General features: G+C 40.1%; 1 protein-coding gene across 1 annotated transcript in view; it reads right to left on the reverse strand.

Annotated features, from left to right (window-relative positions):
* Nucleotides 1-12,446: 12,446 nt before the first annotated feature.
* LOC139445502 (sodium- and chloride-dependent GABA transporter 1-like) overlaps nucleotides 12,447-18,720 on the reverse strand; it is a 46,369-nt gene continuing 40,095 nt past the window's right edge. The window contains exons 10-13 of the mRNA XM_071226644.1: nucleotides 17,651-17,753; nucleotides 17,257-17,357; nucleotides 16,592-16,759; nucleotides 12,447-15,779 (exon numbers count right to left, since the gene is read on the reverse strand). Of these exons, the coding sequence (XP_071082745.1) occupies nucleotides 15,672-15,779; nucleotides 16,592-16,759; nucleotides 17,257-17,357; nucleotides 17,651-17,753 (480 nt within the window). The 3' untranslated portion in view covers nucleotides 12,447-15,671. The remainder of the gene's footprint in view (nucleotides 15,780-16,591; nucleotides 16,760-17,256; nucleotides 17,358-17,650; nucleotides 17,754-18,720) is intronic.

Here is an 18,720-nt window from a genome sequence, read left to right on the forward strand (position 1 = left end):
TCACTCACTCAGTACCTGAGAGTAAATACTCAAGACCTAAAATATTTATCCGGAGCCCTGTAATTATTAAGTTGATCATAATGTTTCTAAGCCCAATAACATGAAGTTGTTGGCCTCCAGAACGAGGGTAGATCAACACATGAACTGAACAAGGTTAACATATATGGATGAACAGTTTCTTTATTACAATATGGAGCAACGTTTCGAGGTAGGTTCTAACACTGTTATCAAGTAAGTTGATAACAGTGTTAGAACTTACACCAAAATGCGGGGACATTGGTGGCCCAGTCATCTAAGGTGCCGCAATTCGCTTTGCAGAGTTGTGTCCCTTGGGCACGCCAGAATCATATGATTGTGGGTTCGAATCCCGGTTCTCCCCAATTATGTTTCTAGGTTTGTCAGCACCATATCCGTGCTCGTGGGTTTCACCAAAGTGGTAAACGTCCGAGACCTGCATCACTTCGGGCTTTCCTCCCACATTAAGTTGACACACCTTGATATAACTGGAATACTGTTAAAAGCGGCGTTAAACCCAACTCACTTGCACTACACCGAAACGCTCCACATTGTAATAAAGAAGTTGTTCATCCTTATATCTTCTCCTTACTTCTTACTCCAACTTCTAAATGCCTCTCAGAGGAGACATGAACTCTTAATAGTTAGACTAAAGAGATTTTACAGCCCCACAAGTGTTTTTTTCACATTCCACTCAAGATCAGGAACAGTGATAGTTTGTTTGGAGGGGAATTGACTCTGATATTGTTTGTAGAAGTATGAACACAGGTATTCCTTAAGCATCAACAATGATGAAATCATTCATATCGTTGAGTTTTGACATATTGAAGCAATTGATGTCTGTGTCAGATATATGCGTGGGATAACAAGGTTTTTTACTTTCATACAATATTGTGCTTTTGTAAAAATCATGTCTTCGATAAACATGCACAATATGGTAATTGTCAATCTCAGGGGACAGGCTTGTGTAGTGGGTGTGCACACATTTCTTATTACATGTATTTGTTATAGGACTTCGTTGGTGATTCTATTGGGTAGTGGTCAATTGTGAATATATCTATTTATTATGAAAATATCACATGCATGGTCATTCTTCTGGCTAGTTGAACTTGATGTCAGTTCAAGTCATAGTTTCTGAGCAATCCCATTTAAATCAAATCTTAGTTCTCGTTGCCGCTAAACAAAGATCTGAGGACATCCCATTACGGACCACGTCAGAACGACCTTTTGCGAACATCGACCACTGAAATTACCGTCAAGAAGTCGACATCAGTCAATTAGAAAGCAGCTTTCACAAGTTTTACACCACTCGTTTCAACCTGGTGACTTCCATTTCAGACTACGCTTGAAAAATATGTTGACACAGTTCTCAATTAAAATTTTGAAAACAGAACATACATACATTCCTGAATGTCTAATATATGGTTGAGATTGTATGGCAGTGCCTGGCCTGTTCCGTACAAATGTTAATCTCAAGGAAGCGAGAGAAAGACGATGATTTTGATGGAATCGGTCGTACGGGTCGTAACTGTCGTTTGAAATACCCCGTGTTAACTTTTTTTAGGTTGCATGATTAGAAAACACATTCAGACTGTCGCTTTCATGATCTGGTAAACGACGCTTTGATTGGTCGGATGAAAGGTTGTTCTGACATGACCCGTAATGGAATGTCCTCAGATCTTTGTTTAGCGATAGCGAGGACTAAGATCTGATTTTGATGAGACTGAGTTTCTGATTTCACTGAGGTAGATACGTGCAACCAACACCATCTACCATCTGCATCCTATTTGTAACCAGGTCTAGACATTGCAGTTTAGTGCCCCTAATTTGGGACTGAAACTTGTCTGTGTAACTTTGGTGATAAGAATCTCTCAGGTTTATAATCATCGTAACATTTGAGCTCTCAGACAAACCAAATGATGCTTGAAAATTTCTGGTACTGCCGTCTGTACCACCCCCATTTCTCTGTAAGATTAGATCTTTCAGAATAATATTTGTCACACCTCTCAATTTTCAGAAACAGTTTTTACCTGAAGAGTATGTTCATTCAACCCTGAAAAAAATCAGCAAAGCTGACATACGCCTCACGTCTGTGTCTACAAATTCTGCCAAGCTCTGCATAGTGTTGTTTCATTCCATTAGAAGATGGTAACAAATGTACTGATTCGGCGATAAAGCCAATCTCATTTAGACTGGTTCTTGAATGCAATTGTCTTGCAACATCTTTATGATGGGTAGACAAATTCTTTTTGCAGTCTATATTTTTGGAGCTATTTTATGAGTTCTGATTTTTTTATCTTGTCATCAGAAGTCTCTTGACTCTTAGTACTTTCAAAAACTGTTCTTTTTTATAGGGTGAAAAATATTCCACATTATGCTGGTATGAATTAATGACCCTGCTATGTGGGAAGTTTTTGGACCGCAAAATTCCAACCCCTATGAATCCAAGCCGGATGAGCAAAACCAGCCACACACACCTGTGCATGCATTTTTCTATAAAAGGCCTTAAATTTCTTTTAGATGATTTACAAAACCAACAGACAAAACAAAAAAAACTGAAATTAGAAAAATTTTGACAATGTTTTTGGTGTTTGGTGGGGTCGTCAGTTTTACAATTTGGTGTAATGAAAATTAACACAAGTTTTTATCACAGCTGGTCATAAGAAATGGTAAATAGTACGTGTACAATCTTTATTCTAACAAAAACCCAATGAATTATTGTTCGGTATCATTTTGCGTTCGTACTTCTGGTGGAACCTATGACTAGTATGAGTTAGTTTTTCATTCATTAGTAGCTGTAGTAATCAGGAAGTTACAGTTTTTTACATTTTCTTCGTGTGAACTAATCTTGAACATGACAACACCCCATACACCCCATTTGACCTCACCTGACCTGACCTCACGTCACCTTTAACCTTAGGTATGACCCACTAGAAGAGAGACACATGAACATCAGCTACAGCTACAGGGACTACAACAACACAACATTGACTTATTCATGTTGAGCATTTATTCAATATCCGGCAGGCTAAATACTGGTAGAGGAAGCTGTATGGTACATAATGTTACTGTTATGGAATACAGAGAAGTTTAGGTTAAAGTGTTGCTGTATAACATACATAACAGGCTGTGTTTCATGTCATCCCTTATTTAGTCCTGCTGTCACCACCTAACACTAGGACCTTCATTGATACGCAAGAACTAACCAGACACACATATCAAAACATGCCAAAGGACCCAGAGACCACATTTCATATCCACATTCTCTGATGAATCAAGGTATCCCATTCCTTCAGTATTCCAAGCAAGTTTGTTGTTTAATGCTGCACTCAGAAATATTCCAGCTATATGATGGCAGTTTGTTAATAATCAAATAATGTAAATGTTCAAGTCTGGCCCGAACAGTACATCGATTGACTTCATGAGCATCCATTTACGCGATTGGGATACGATGACATGAATCAACCTTGTCAGCTAGCCCGACCACCTGATCCCGTTAGTCGCCTCTTACGACAAGCATGGGTTTCCAATTCTAAGCTGGATCTTCACAGGTTCCTGGGATGGTACAGAGCACAGGTGCACCTATGTACCAAAAAAGCTAGAGCCATTGTCTGATGAATCAAGGTATTCTATTCCTTCGGTTTTCCTGGCATAGTACAAGGCACAGGTGCACCTATGTACCAAAGAAGCTAGAGCCATTGTCTGATGAATCAAGGTATTCTATTCCTTCAGTTTTCCTGGCGTGGTACAGGGCACAGGTGGACCTTTGACCAAAGAAGCTAGAGCCATTGTCTGATGAATCAAGGTATTCTATTCCTTCAGTTTTCCTGGCGTGGTACAGGGCACAGGTGGACCTTTGACCAAAGAAGCTAGAGCCATTGTCTGATGAATCAAGGTATTCTATTCCTTCAGTTTTCCTGGCGTGGTACAGGGCACAGGTGGACCTTTGACCAAAGAAGCTAGAGCCATTGTCTGATGAATCAAGGTATTCTATTCCTTCGGTTTTCCTGGCGTGGTACAGGGCACAGGTGGCCAAGTGGTATAAGACCTGCAATCTCAGCCTCAGCGGTCCCAGGATCTGTTTTTCATGGTTCAAATCCCAGGTTAGCCCATATTATGTCAGCACCATACCCCTGATCAGGAGTTTTACCAAGGCGGGACTTGTTAACGACCTACGTCACTCGAAATTTTCCTCTCACATTAAGCTTACCGGTATACTCCCCATGATGCAACTGTAGTCCTATTCAGAGGCATGGTCAACTACTGTCTAAAACAGAGGACACTGGTAGATGGTTGGTGGCCGCCATAATGAAGAATTTTGCTTCAGTAAGGACTCCTCTTGGACTAAAATTTAGTCCCAGAAATAATGTTATCTTATTTAAAAATATCTACACAAACTATAAAATCAAATCCAAATGGAGCCGACAATAATGCTGAGGTAATCTAGACTTGCCAAGTCATTCTAGACTTGAGTTGGATTCCCTGGATTCTTTATTCATTATTCTCTTGGGTCTGGGAGACAGACTAGACTCCCCTTTAGTTATTGAAATCCACATTGATCTAGAAACTTGAATTGATAAATTTCTGAGAAATATTGTCGTTGTCCATTTTCTGATGTATTGTCATCAAGACTGCTTTATATCTATAACCTTACCACTTGTATCTTTGCATGAATTATCACAAATCATATTTTCCTTCACAGTCGTATTTAATTTTCTAATGCAGTTTATTTATCACGATGGAGATTCAATGAATGATAATTGTATGCTTAAGGAATTTTGTGTTTCCAGGTATCAATCTGACCTTCAACCTGGCATGGTCATAGGCAAAACTGTTTTTACAGTCCATTTCAAGAATTTGTCTTGCATTTGGATTCGGATTTACTTCCTTGTTATTGAACAAATCATGTATCATGTTTAGTATATGACCCCTACCAACGTATTATGTCTTTAAGTCATGATCCTCTGTGATGATACCATGTGACCATGGGGACCATCTCAATATTTCTTTCGTCTTATTTCTGCATGTTTTACCACAGTTTGTTGATGTTTGAAACTTCACTTTGCAATCTGAAATCAGCCAGGCATATGTCTGTTTATAACCATTTGCCAAAGACTTGAAAACATTTAATGTGTAACATTTGGAGATGGCCCCCGTTGGTTCCATGGATACTTGTGATATTTTTGCTTTGTTACATTACAATATTGTCAATTGTGTGAAATTCTCTTCTGTGTGGAATGGTTTGTAGTTAGATGAACATATATGCGTGTATCTATCTGTTTGGGCAGGTTTGTGTGCTAGTCTAAACAATGGTAGAATAGTCATCCTACACTTTAAGTGTCAGTGCCTTTCGAAAAATGGATTGGTTTGTGCACTGGACACCGATGCTTGTACAGGACTCCGATGCTTGTACTGGACACCGATGCTTGTACTGGACTACGATGCTTGTACTGGACTCTGATTCTTGTACGGGACTATGATGTTTGTACAGGACTCTGATGCTTATACAGGACTCCGATGCTTGTACAGGACTCCGATGCTTGTACAGGACTTCGATGCTTGTACAGGACTCAGATGCTTGTACGGGACACCGATGCTTGTACTAGACCCCAATGCTTGTACGGGACCCCGATGCTTGTACAGGACTCCGATGTTTGTACAGGACTCAGATGCTTGTACTGGACTCCGATGCTTGTACTGGACACCGATGCTTGTACAGGACTTCGATGCTTGTACAGGACTCAGATGCTTGTACTGGACTCCGATGCTTGTACAGGACTCCGATGCTTGTACAGGACTCCGATGCTTGTACAGGACTCAGATGCTTGTACAGGACTCAGATGCTTGTACTGGACTCCGATGCTTGTACTGGACTCCGATGCTTGTACAGGACTCCGATGCTTGTACAGGACTCAGATGCTTGTACAGGACTCAGATGCTTGTACGGGACACCGATGCTTGTACTAGACCCCAATGCTTGTACGGGACCCCGATGCTTGTACAGGACTCCGATGCTTGTACAGGACTCAGATGCTTGTACTGGACTCCGATGCTTGTACTGGACACCGATGCTTGTACAGGACTTCGATGCTTGTACTGGACTCCGATGCTTGTACAGGACTCCGATGCTTGTACTGGACTCCGATGCTTGTACAGGACTCCGATGCTTGTACTGAAATCCGATGCTTGTACACGACTCTGATGCTATGCATCAAGATACATTATGTACAGAAGCTTGCATTGATTGTAGGGTAGACGACAAAACCAATTTGAAACAGAATATGAGTGTGATATGATTATGAAATTGGTTTTCTTCAGATGATGGTATTTTCATGTGAGCTTTCTTCCCAGTGTATTTGAATAATGTATCGTCATCGGGAAAAATCACCATAGAAGACCTGTGAATTATAATAGTTCTTCAGCGACCCATGCTTTCCATAATAGGCGACTATGTTTGTAGTAAGAGGTGACTAATGGGATCAGGTGGTCAGGTTCGCTGACTTGGTTGATGCATGTCAACATATCCTTTTTACGTTGATCGATGCTCATGATGTCAACCACCGGATTGTCTAGTCCAGACTTGATTATTTACAGACTGCTGTCATATAGCTGGAATATTGCTGAATGCGGCGTTAAACAACAAACACATCATTGAAAGCATGCTGTCAGTTGAACAATTAAATACCTTTTTAAGTATATATATATACTGTTTCCGTTTATGAGTTCATGTTCTCATCGAAGCCTGGAGTAATGAGGTGTCTAGGTGCCAGACAAAGTTGTTGATTCATTCACCAGAAGGGAGATGAAATATGACCATTCACAAATTCCCTGTAAGACAGTTGTACTGTGAACATTCCTGTAAGAACAACCACAGCCCACATGGTCATGTCTGTTGGGCAGTTTGTATGTTGCTGTTATGATTTGCCTGATTTCTGAAAGGTGAGCTTCAGTACCTTCAGATATTATTTCAAGCTAGCCAGCACGATATGGCAACAGATCCTTCAAGAAGATGATCTTCATGATCCTGATGACGACTTTCTCTGTGAAGATCATGGGAAGGACCCATCCTCCCTTCATCATCCAAAACAGGCCCCCACAGGAGATATGCATGGGTGAGATCCAGCCGTATCAACACTGTAGATATCGCTGCAATGAAATTGCATCACAATGCTTTGCAGACCATTGTGACTTCAATGACATCACAATCCAATGACATCACTAATGGCTCTGCTACTGAAGCTGTTAGCAGTACTTTTTACACTCAAGACACTGCTTATTACTGTCAACAAACTGAAAAAGTTGGACAAATGATGTTGGATGATAAATAAAATCTCACCCTCGTGTCTTTTGATATCAAATATATCAACACTCGTTGCTAAAAGTAGAAAAAACTCTGAAATAGGATGGGTCATAATGTGTGACTTGGCTGGTTGTGTGTGATCTTACCCTGTTGTTGGGGGCTGATGCTTATTCTGTTTGACTGGCCTGTGGTCTCATTATTTCTGTCTGCTGTGCTAGTTTCATTATAACAATTATTATTCATTAATACAACAGAAAAAATCATTCACTCACTCTTACTCATTGTCTTTTCATAGACATACAGACTTTTGTTGAATTTCAAAGGATTTTGTCTTATTTATTCATTCTTGGTTTTGTTTTGTGGTTGTATGTGTCATGCAAGGCCTGTAAAATGACAGAAAAATTTCTCCCCAAAACATTTATAGCAGAGCAAGAACCATTGTAACAAACACAGGAAATTTAGATTGCAGAAGTTATATATATAGTTATATAGAAGTTATTAATTAGAAATTATTTATTATGTTTCTGGTCCCCGACCGTATCATTTTCTTCACCCAGCATCAGGCTCAGTTTCAACCAAGGGCAGGTAACTCCAACTCTCTAAACCTACTTTGCCAAAAACGAACGTACACGTATAACCTGCACATACGTGCCTGTCTCGTGTCTGTAATACAGGATGTGGGTGGGAGGAGGAGTTAAAGGTCGGGATTATCAAGTGCAGTTTAGACAGAAAACTAAATAGCTGCGAAAAGGGCATATTTATACCGAAAACAACTACACATTTCCTTCGGAATACGAAGATTGTTTAGGTCATGCAATAGAGCTTGTCTCCTCAGGAACTCGTTATTGGTCAGTAAATAGGGGTTTTATTTTTTTATTTATTGACCAATAACGAGTTCCTGAGCTTGTCTCCCAAAATTATGAGCTAAAAAAAGTCCCGGGGGCGCTTCCAAATGACCGAAAACAGTATACTTATTTTTTCCTAAGTAACGTGAAGATGTTGTATATACAGTTATCTGTTGCTGAAACCAAATACCCAGCTGCCTCTTCGCGATTCCGGGTTATACTAGATTGCTTGCACCCTGCTTGTCATTAGAGCTTATAACAATGAGGATTGGGTGCTAAATGTGTAATTAAAACTACTTCTATTTTATTATCTGATTTTGCCGGATCCGTTAGCTTCATACTAAAATATGTAAAATGTTGCCTTAAACCATTCATTCAAAACTGCCCTCGTTGAAAAGTGAGCTGGGTATGACCTGACTTTAGGATAGTCGAACTATGTCACAGGAGATACCACACTTGGCTTCACACATGGCACCCATTTGGAGAACTGAAGTGTGGTACACCACTAGACTTCCCTGCCCCCATTCCCCATGGACGTACCAAGACGATGCTGGCTGGTTGTGCCGAACAATTCATGCAGGATTGTGGTTAATCTGTGAAATGTTCTGTGGTGTTACCTGTTGGAAACATGACTCGGCCCCCAAGTCCAGTTTGAAATGTCTTCCAACAAACTTGATTATATTTAGCAATAAAGACCTGCGTATACCAATGTTAACATCCGCAGTATAGTCTTTGTGTAATAAAGATAGTATTGCACCAACAATGTCTGGTTTATATATCAGAGGATTTTAGAAAAAAAAGTAGAACACATTTTAGAGAGGTTTCAATGAAGTTACTGGCGAATACGGCGGTGCAGCAAATTTGTTATGCAAAAGATAATACACATGCTTGTCATCAGTCAGTACTGGATAGATGCCAAATGGTACTGTATGTCAATGATTCAAGGTATGGTAATTTCATAAGTGAACAATTTGACCATATTTTTGTTGTGATTTGTTGATTGTGTGAATCCAACTGCTTCGCTCATGGATTATGTCCTTACAGGAGTATTGTGTTCAGACACTTCTATGTGTGTATATATATATAAGTAAACATGGGGATTATTTGTAAATTGTTTTTAAAAATATCTACATGAAATTGAAATAAAACCTAAATGTCTCAGATCGTGTCTGTGATTTTGTTAGAATTGTTTATTTTAGAAGTTTGAGGCTAGGCAAGGAGCCATAGTCTTGACCGAAATAACTCGCCGATCACCATGTACTGTATTTGACAGTATGTGAAGGACTTGACACTGCACACACACAATAATCTTCACAGAAAACCATTGTACTCATGGATGTGGAAGGCCACTCGAAACCATCTATCAGTAGAACTAAAACATCTGCAGGCAAACTTTCCGTGTATGATAACCCAATGCCAAGGATGTTACCAATCGCAGAATAACCAGTGGAATTGTTCCAAGGCTCACTGAACAAGGTCGGTTGCTTGTTTGGAAATGTGTGCAAGGCGTAATATGAGGTCATCTCAGGAGAAGCTGGGGCGGTAGGGTAGCCTAGTGGTTAAAGTTTTCACTCGTCACGCCGAATACCCAGGTTCGATTCCCCACATTGACGCAATGTATGAAGTCCATTTCTGGTGTCCCACGCCGTGATATTGTATAGAGAGAAAACGACCAGGGTTTAGAGAGAAAACGACCAAAGTAAAGAGACAAAACGACCAAAGTTTGCTGAGAAGCACGACCAAAGTTTATAGAGAAAACGGCCAAAGTTAATAGAGAAAACTGTTGAAGTATACGCCCACAGAAATATACTAAATCGTCAATGTGAGCTTGTGATATAGGCCTTAATCTGTTTAAAATCTCTTCTTTTTTCTTCTCCAATTCTTCTGGAACTACGAATAACATCTCCACCCTACATGTCCTCCATGTCCTTAAGATATAACAACGTAAACCGTTCAGTTTGAATTGTTCAAAATGGCCGACACAACTAATTTAAATAGAATATGCAGCCTTCGTTCCAATTCTTTAAGTAAACCGCTGGTTTTATTTCATTCGAACTTTCAGAGGATGTTGTTGTTTCTGCTTCACCATGAAGTACGTGTTTTATCTTTTATTTACAAAAGATTCAAATGTTTTGTCTTTTCAATTGTCAGAAATAAGGTATTTGTATCAGTTGTATAGCCAATGGTGTGCACGAGAAGTTTCGAATATTTGATATGTTTTATATTTACCATTTTATATTTACCATATAATATACTTATTATTATTCTATCATTAAGAATTATGGTAAATCTGATTATATGAAAAACTGATGAGGTAGGCTGAATGATACTGGCTTCTAACATTTACAACTCCTGCGACTGTGTGGAACATTCCTTCCTTCCTAATGGTTGCATTTTGCCTTTAAAAAGGGAGTCCAATGGGTCTGGCATCAGCTGTTGGATTTCTTTAAAACTTGCCTGTTTAACGTGTACAGCAAACATTGGGTGTATCCCCACTAATCATAAAGCCCCCCCTAGCCCCCCATAGAGTATATTTGTCCAAGAGCTCAGAGTGATATTCAGCTGCTGTATCCGTATAACGCTGGTAAGTGAGAGAGATGATTTTGTACTCTATTTTGAAGTGGCAGCCAGTGCATTTTGTTTCACAGTTGGTGTAATATGGGTGTGTTTGGCATTTCGGGTTCCAACGCGGGCTGCTGTATTTTGCTCAGATGAAGTTTACTGAGGAAATCTTTTGAGATGTTGATGAAAAGGCTATTGCAGTAGTCAAGTTTTGATATTACTAGAGATTTCACCAGGAGATGGGTTGCCTCTGTTGTAAGATGTCTGATATTGGCGATATTGCGACGATTGTACCTGCACATTTTGCAGATTCTGTTGATGTGTGATTCCCTAGTAAGTCCCGGCTCGTGGTAAACCGGCACCCCAAGTGTCTTCACTTGCTTTCCAAGATGGACACGAGCATCACAAACAAGAATTTCGCCAACATATCTCTTGAAGTAAGACAAGTTCTATGGATGAACAACTTCTATATTACAATTAGTGCGACGTTTCGGTGTAGATCACTTGCTTGATAAAGGTGTTAGGATCTACACCGAAACTTCGCACTAATTGTAATATAGAAGTTGCTCATCCATAGAACTTGTCTTACTTCATCACACCAACTTCTAAATGCCACTGAAAGAAGTTAACATTACTCTTGTCTCGCATGGTGGCGGCACCTACTAGCTAAGCTTCAGACTTGCTATAATGAAGTTGAAGCCGATACGCAGTCATTCTTTATGTATGTTATCCGTCTCGACGTATCTTATCAGGCCTCTGTATCAAGGTATGTTGTCAAAATGTCTACATTTTTGTTATGTTTCTATATATATATATGTTATCATGCTTCTGTATATATGTTATCATGTTTCTGTATATATGTTATCATGTTTCTGTATATAGATATGTTATCATGTAACTGTATATATGTTATTATCCGTCTCTACGTATGTTATCATGCCTCTGTATTTAGGTATGTTATCATGCTTCTACATTTTTGTTATTCATGTTTCAGTATATATGTTATAAGGTTTCTGTATATAGATATGTTATCACGTAACTGTATATATGTTATTATCGGTCTCTACGTATGTTATCATGCCTCTGTATTTAGGTATGTTATCATGCTTCTACATTTTTGTTATCATGTTTCTATATATATCATGCTTCTGTATATAGATATGTCATCATGTTTATATGTTATCATGCTTCTGTATATAGATGTTATAATGCTTCTATATATATATATGTTATCAAGTTTCTGTGTATATATATGTTATCTTGCTTCATAATATACATGTATGTCATGATTCTGTTGACATGTTATCATGCTTCTGTATTTGTGATGATACATATATGTTATAGTGCTTCTGTATGTATGTTACTGGCGTGGTATATTTAATGGTGAGAGTTTCCTATATTGGATAATTTGTTCAAAATATTTTTCATTGACTGAATATATTTAAGCAGACGAGTTCCTATCCAAGATGGATACCTCCTCCATCGACATAGTGTAGCCAACGGTTGAGTAAACCGTTCTTCTATTTCCAGTTCCTTGAAGGTAAGTGGTATATTTTCTTCCAAGAAGTTCAGTCAACTCCAAAATTAACAAATGAACACAATCGCAATGACTTCCTTTGAAGGTGAAATCATGTGGCATAACGAGGCACATGTGTATTCATGACAAAAGAAAGGGTTTGAATTTTGAATACTTTATTACGAATGTTTAAATTCTACGTCCCAGATGTTGGGAATTAAAACCTAACATCCTGCTACATGTATTGTCTAAATATGTATATCACAACACTGAACGTCAAGACGCTACCGTGTAGTCTAGGAACAGTTTCAAAACATCAGTGCAAAACAGGTAGATGGTGAGACTCACTACACGTTGAGTACTTGCTCGTCAAAAGTATTGGTCGGAAGTCAGATTCTAATACCGAATGTCTCAACCAATACACGTGTGTATTGTACACTTATTTTATCTAACAATGAACTACTTATCAAATATTGTGTTTTAACTCCTTTCTTAAACCTTGGTAGGGAGAGTATGTTTCGTGAGAGGAAATGTCATTTAATTTTGAAAATAAAATTACCACCGACGAACAAATACTCATCTTGTTGTGGCCTAAAATATTGATAATTCATATCTTGACAGTATTATTTGGCAACAAATCAGAGCCACCCTGAAAATGACGATTTAATCCACCGAGTGAGTGAATGAATGTTGTTTTACACCACAGCTTAAGTTCCATCTCTATCACGACGACCTGGTAATAGCCAAGTCAGCTGTTGAAAATATGAACCACATCGCGAGCTGCGATGTCACGTTCAGCCCAACCACACTCTGGAATACCAACATGGAATTAGTCTATCAAAACGGTTTTCAAAAACCTACTCGATGTTGGAATTATTTCTGTCACGTGACATGACACTGATGTCTTTCTCCAAGTTACACGACCTCCTCCCGACTTGATAAACTACAATCATGATACACGATGTAACACAAAACTGTTGTCATGTCATAAAACCAAGGCAAGTGCTTGGTATACCTCGCGCATATTGTTATCACGCATGTGGTGAGGCGCTTCCGGCGAACTACATCAATTACTTGTATCGCTACTCCACTAGACAACGCCATGTGGTAGAACGGCGTTCAGTGACGGTCAACGGATAGTACCACTCTTAGAGCGGCCTGCACGGACATTTTTCCCATGTTTCAGAATAGATTACTTATCACCAAACAGAAAACCATTTCAAAGAAAAAAATGCCAGGGCAAAATCTTGAAAATATTCTCCAGGCGTATAAATGTTTTCTTACCAAATATCAATGAACTTACTTCACAACCATGCAGCAACCTCGTGTCCAGGATGAGGCGTCCCTTTAGTGTGGGGAGCAGAATGTTTCAAAGTACCAAGGAATTGGTAACAATTAAATCATATCAAGTGTATAGTATGTTTAGCTCTGAGTGGACGTTCTCGTTCACAGGTTACAGATGCCATTATTTTCACCGTCCGTGTTGTTTAGTTAGGTTGAAAATGTATTCCACTTTAATATGCATGATTTATACCACGATATATATAAACCGTTAGTACAGCTGAGATATTATTGCATGTTTAGTAAGTAGTAAGTGGGTATAGTTTAACGTCGGGAAATCGAACCCGGGCCTTCGGCGTGACAAGCGAACGCTTTGACCACAAGGCTTCCCCCCAGTCCCGTTTTGTAAGGACAGGTGTTATGTTTGTAATAAAACGCCCGGTATCTTTGTACAACTTTCTGTTTCGTTACCATTTCCGAACTCATTATTAAGCATTTACAAGCATTCATGAACACACTGTTTTATGGATGTATTATTATTATTATTATTATTATTATTATTATTTTTATCATTATTATTTACAGATTAAACTAGAAAATGCAGCAAAGAGGGTTGTATTATCATTATTATTATTATTATTATTATCATTATTATGTTTGTATATTTTTTCCGAACATCTAAAGGATTCATGAAAGGTGAATAAAGATTTTCATAACAACTTTCATACAATTAAAAAAACCGAGAAAACGACAAAGAACATTCATATATAAGGTCAGGAATATATACATCATCAATGTACATTGAGTACAAACAGTTCACACTGACTACGTGCATCGTAATACCAACCGTGGTGGTGGCAGCACCGCACTACTCAGAAACTAACATCCACTCACGGCCACTAACTGGCATCTGATATCATATATAGTTCATTCATGTGCGGAAAAACCCAACCGACAAAAACCCATACAAGGGTTTTGAACATGTGACATCCAAATATAAATTAAATCGATGTCGATAATTTTGAAATCCATTACTATCGTACTATACAGGGCACTTTGCGTAATCACAACCACATTTCCAAAGCCTTCTATTGGCTAACTGTAACAATATGTTGATAATACTCAATATCACGCTGACAATGGTGAATGACGACTTGTCATAGAAAACTGGAATATTTCGTAGTTAACGAGAAAACCACCACGAGGCGATAAAAGGTATAAAAGTACTCAACGGAATTGTAAAAAAATCTTCGAAATGTGAACAAACAGCCAAGACGTGTAAAACATGAACTGTGCTACTATATACAATGATGCCTGCTTCCGGCAACATGGGTCCGTGTTGGACAGCCCGGAAGCGTCTGACGCCTTGTATCGCTATGTCAGTAGAAAGAATCCTTTCTGTGTAGGGAATATATAAATACACACCCGTCTGTCCAACCTTCACAAACACAACCATCCACAGTCACTTGAACCAAAACTCAAAATGTGAGTTTCTACATTAAATTGAAAGACGTCATTTTCAACTTTGGTGTCAAGAGCTCTGCACTGCGTTCTAGTAAGAATACAGGTTTCAAAATCTAATCAAATGGTTTCATTTAGCTAATAATGTATGTACGCTAGTCGTTCACTGTCAACAAAATCACAACAGTGACACTGATAGGTTTCTACATGAATCTAGAGATTGACCAATCGCAGGCTTCGTTACTGGTGTTCCAAGTGACCTTGACAAAACGTCACCATGTTTCCCGGTGTGGGCAGAAATAGTATCTTCTTCCTCTACGTAAAGCATTTAAAAGAAAGAAATGACTCGGTTTCGTCCATTTCCACAACTACATGAATCCTGACGCTTGTTGACAACAGGGCGACATGGCATGACACTGCATCTCTTGACGTCTGTCTTCGTTTTTCGTGCATATCCACTGTCCAGGGACGTTTTGACACAACCGTGAGTCCTTTCGTATATACCCCAATAGCGTGCTGGGACCCATCACTTTCAGAACTTTAAAAGACCAGTCGGGCAATAAAGCGACTCTCAACACTGAACATGTCTGATCGGACTCTATCAGACGACACATGATTGGTGGATACAGACACGTGACCTATGACGTAATGTCATCGTCATCAATGCAGTGTTCACTATACTAGCCATTCATCAAAGACGAGCGACGCCGTCGGTTGTCCCCAGCGGGATTGATGAGTACGGGGGTGGGGCATCGGGGCGCGTCGAGGTGATTCCGGGGCGAAACAGCTGCTTCAGACGCTGAAACATTTGAGTCAGAAGTCATTTTCTGGCTGTAATCGATACATGTTAAACCCAGATATTCACGAATAGACATTAAAGTCTTTTCATTTCTGTTATTGAAAAGATCAACAGTTAAAATTATTCGCCGTGTTATGTCCCCATAAACAGTCCGAGTCTTGATTTGGACCAACGATCAGCGGATCCCGACACGGTCAAGGGACGAAACTCTGCACAATGAAGTCCATCTCTTTAGGTAACTTGACCACCAGTGCTACTAAATTATATGAATGCTTTGGTTGGTTGGTTTGTTGTTTAACGCCGCACTCAGCAATATTCCAGCTATATGGCGGCGGTCTGTAAATTATCGAGTCTGGACCAGACAATCCAGTGATTAATATCATGAGCATCGATCAACGCAATTAGGATCGATGACATGCACCAACCAAGTCAGCGAGCCTGACCACCCGATCCCGTTAGTCGCCTTTTACGACAAGCATAGTCACCTTTTACGGCAAGTATGGGTTGCTGAAGACCTATTCTATCCCGGAATCTTCACGGGTTATATGAATGCATTATGCATATATATATATATCCTGAACAAACAAATTTCGGATCAGGAACATTTTTTGTGATATTTTATGAAATTTTAGGGTTTAATCAATTATATTTTATTAAAAATGGATTGGTCAACAGGCGCAATGCCCATAAGAAGATCTCTCCGAGTATTTCATTTATGAAATTGTGCGCCCAGTCTATACAACTAAAACATATCCTCCAAAATATTCATGATCCCTAATTTTGATTTGTTCAGTATAGGTCGTTGTACTGACCTGCCGCAAGGGCCCAGGGGTGACGATGATCTTGTATACGGCGTATATGGGGATTATTCCTATAGATGACAGCGCCAACAGGCATCCCACAGCATGTGCCCATGTGGGGAATTCGTACTCAATGTACTTCACTGGCTTAAAGGATGACATGGTAAATATTGTCACACCCTGAAAAGGAAAGAGTGTTTATGTTATAGGGTATACTTCGTGTTAAAGAAGATTGGCAAAACGTAAGGCTAATGTTGATAGTGTAAGGTTTTCTTAATCATTTGATATTCGGCGCCATTCTCCCTTGTTTGCCGGCTTGGAAACGCCAGACAGGAGATTAGTGCGGGGCGATCTCAATGCGATCGTAAGTCTTTGCTGAAGTATGGGTGTACGATATCCTTAGCACTAAGACCATTTTGCGAAACTGAGCCTAGGAACTTAGCGGGTTCTTTTGACAAGGGGAGTTAAATCAACTGGGAAGAACTCATCAATGTAACCCGTGAACCTGGGAGCGGGGATGGGGTTTATTTAGGCCGGAGGTGGAGAGAGGAGATGTTCAACACACACATGTGATGGTGGCGGGTGACGGTGGGAGCGACTCACCAACGTAACGGCGGGAAGGGGGGGGGGGGGGGGGGGGCTAACCAGCGTAATGGCGGGGTAGGGGGAAGACTCACCAGCGTAATGGCGGGAGTGGTGACACACCAGGCCACCTTCCAAAACACGCTGGGGTAGAATCCCAGCATCTCCCTCAGGTTCTCGTAGAAGTTGTTTATACCTGAAAGACAACCATTGACACACGCAGTAAGCATCCAATCCTGATGAAACAAATATAAATTGTCCTGAACAAAAATAAGATCGCCGATCGCCCCCTATAGACTCTTAAGTGAATGAGTCTGATTGTGCGCCGCTTAGCAATATTCCAGCAATATCACGACGGGAGACACCAGAAATGGGCTTCACACATTGTACCCATGTCGGGAATCGAACCCGAGTGAATTTAACACTTAACCGCTATGCTATCCCACCGCCCCTATGAAGTGTTGACATTCTGAAGACAGTATACTATACCGTAGGCCCACGACACGGCTATACACTCGAAGAATATCAGGATGAGCAGGCCCATCCCGCTGGCAGCGTAGGTATCGAATATAGTAAACACGTACATCCCACCCTGAAACAGACACATAGTAAAAACTAGTGATGTTAATAAACACTGCCGAGCAAAAGAAACTACACCGAACTTAATTTATATATGTCAGACTTGACAAAAAAAAAGACGAGACGTTATTCCAAATGTAGGTTTGAAATAGTGATATTAGCAAACAGATAACACAGTCAAACAGTCAAACACCGTTGTGTCGAACTTACGGATGTCCCGAAGTAAAAAAGCATGGCCCCTGCATCTCCTTTATTTGTTATTTTCGGTTGTGTCGTACCTTGGATAACTCGAAGTATTTACGTAGGTCCCTTCAACTTCGACACAACAGTGATTGACTGTCTGTACTTTACAATGGCAGCCACAAGGCGCGATTTAATCAAAACGCGCCGGCACACGACAACTTCGAGACTTCGCTCGATGGTGCATTACGTCATTCGGCGCCATTCTTCCCGGAGTGCCTGTATTAATGTCATGTGTGTCAATACGAGTGTTAAGTCGTGTTCTAATCTGGCGATAAAGGTGGTTCCACAGCTGTTCACTTGAGAAGACCATGGAAAAATGTTATTGACCTCTAGAAAATGAGGGACGATGCGTGGTGTGTGTGGTCTACCGGAAGGGCAGGACACCCTTACTCTTTTCGCGAAAACCTGGTTTCATCACTGATTTTCAGTGATCCGTTTATATAATTTTCACCATTATTTTGCCTTTACGCACAATGGAATCGGTTGGGGGCAGATAATCGAGGCTGGGTATTCTCTGGCGTTGAGGTATATATTTGCGTTGTCATGTCAAAGAGTCGTGCGTTCTTCCCGAAGAGCTCTAGCATCTACTCCGAAGAGCTGGAACCTGCTCTCATAAGAAAACATGACTCTCTACCAATACTGGTACGAATCTTTGCGTCAACGTGGTCCCGCGGAAAGGCATGTAGGCCAGTGTAGTCGTCTGGATACAGAGAAGCGACTGAAATGCCCTAGGGCAG

This window comes from Haliotis cracherodii, unplaced genomic scaffold, assembly GCF_022045235.1.
Source record: "Haliotis cracherodii isolate W230 unplaced genomic scaffold, xgHalCrac1.p SCAF_6, whole genome shotgun sequence".
Lineage (NCBI taxonomy): Eukaryota > Metazoa > Mollusca > Gastropoda > Lepetellida > Haliotidae > Haliotis > Haliotis cracherodii.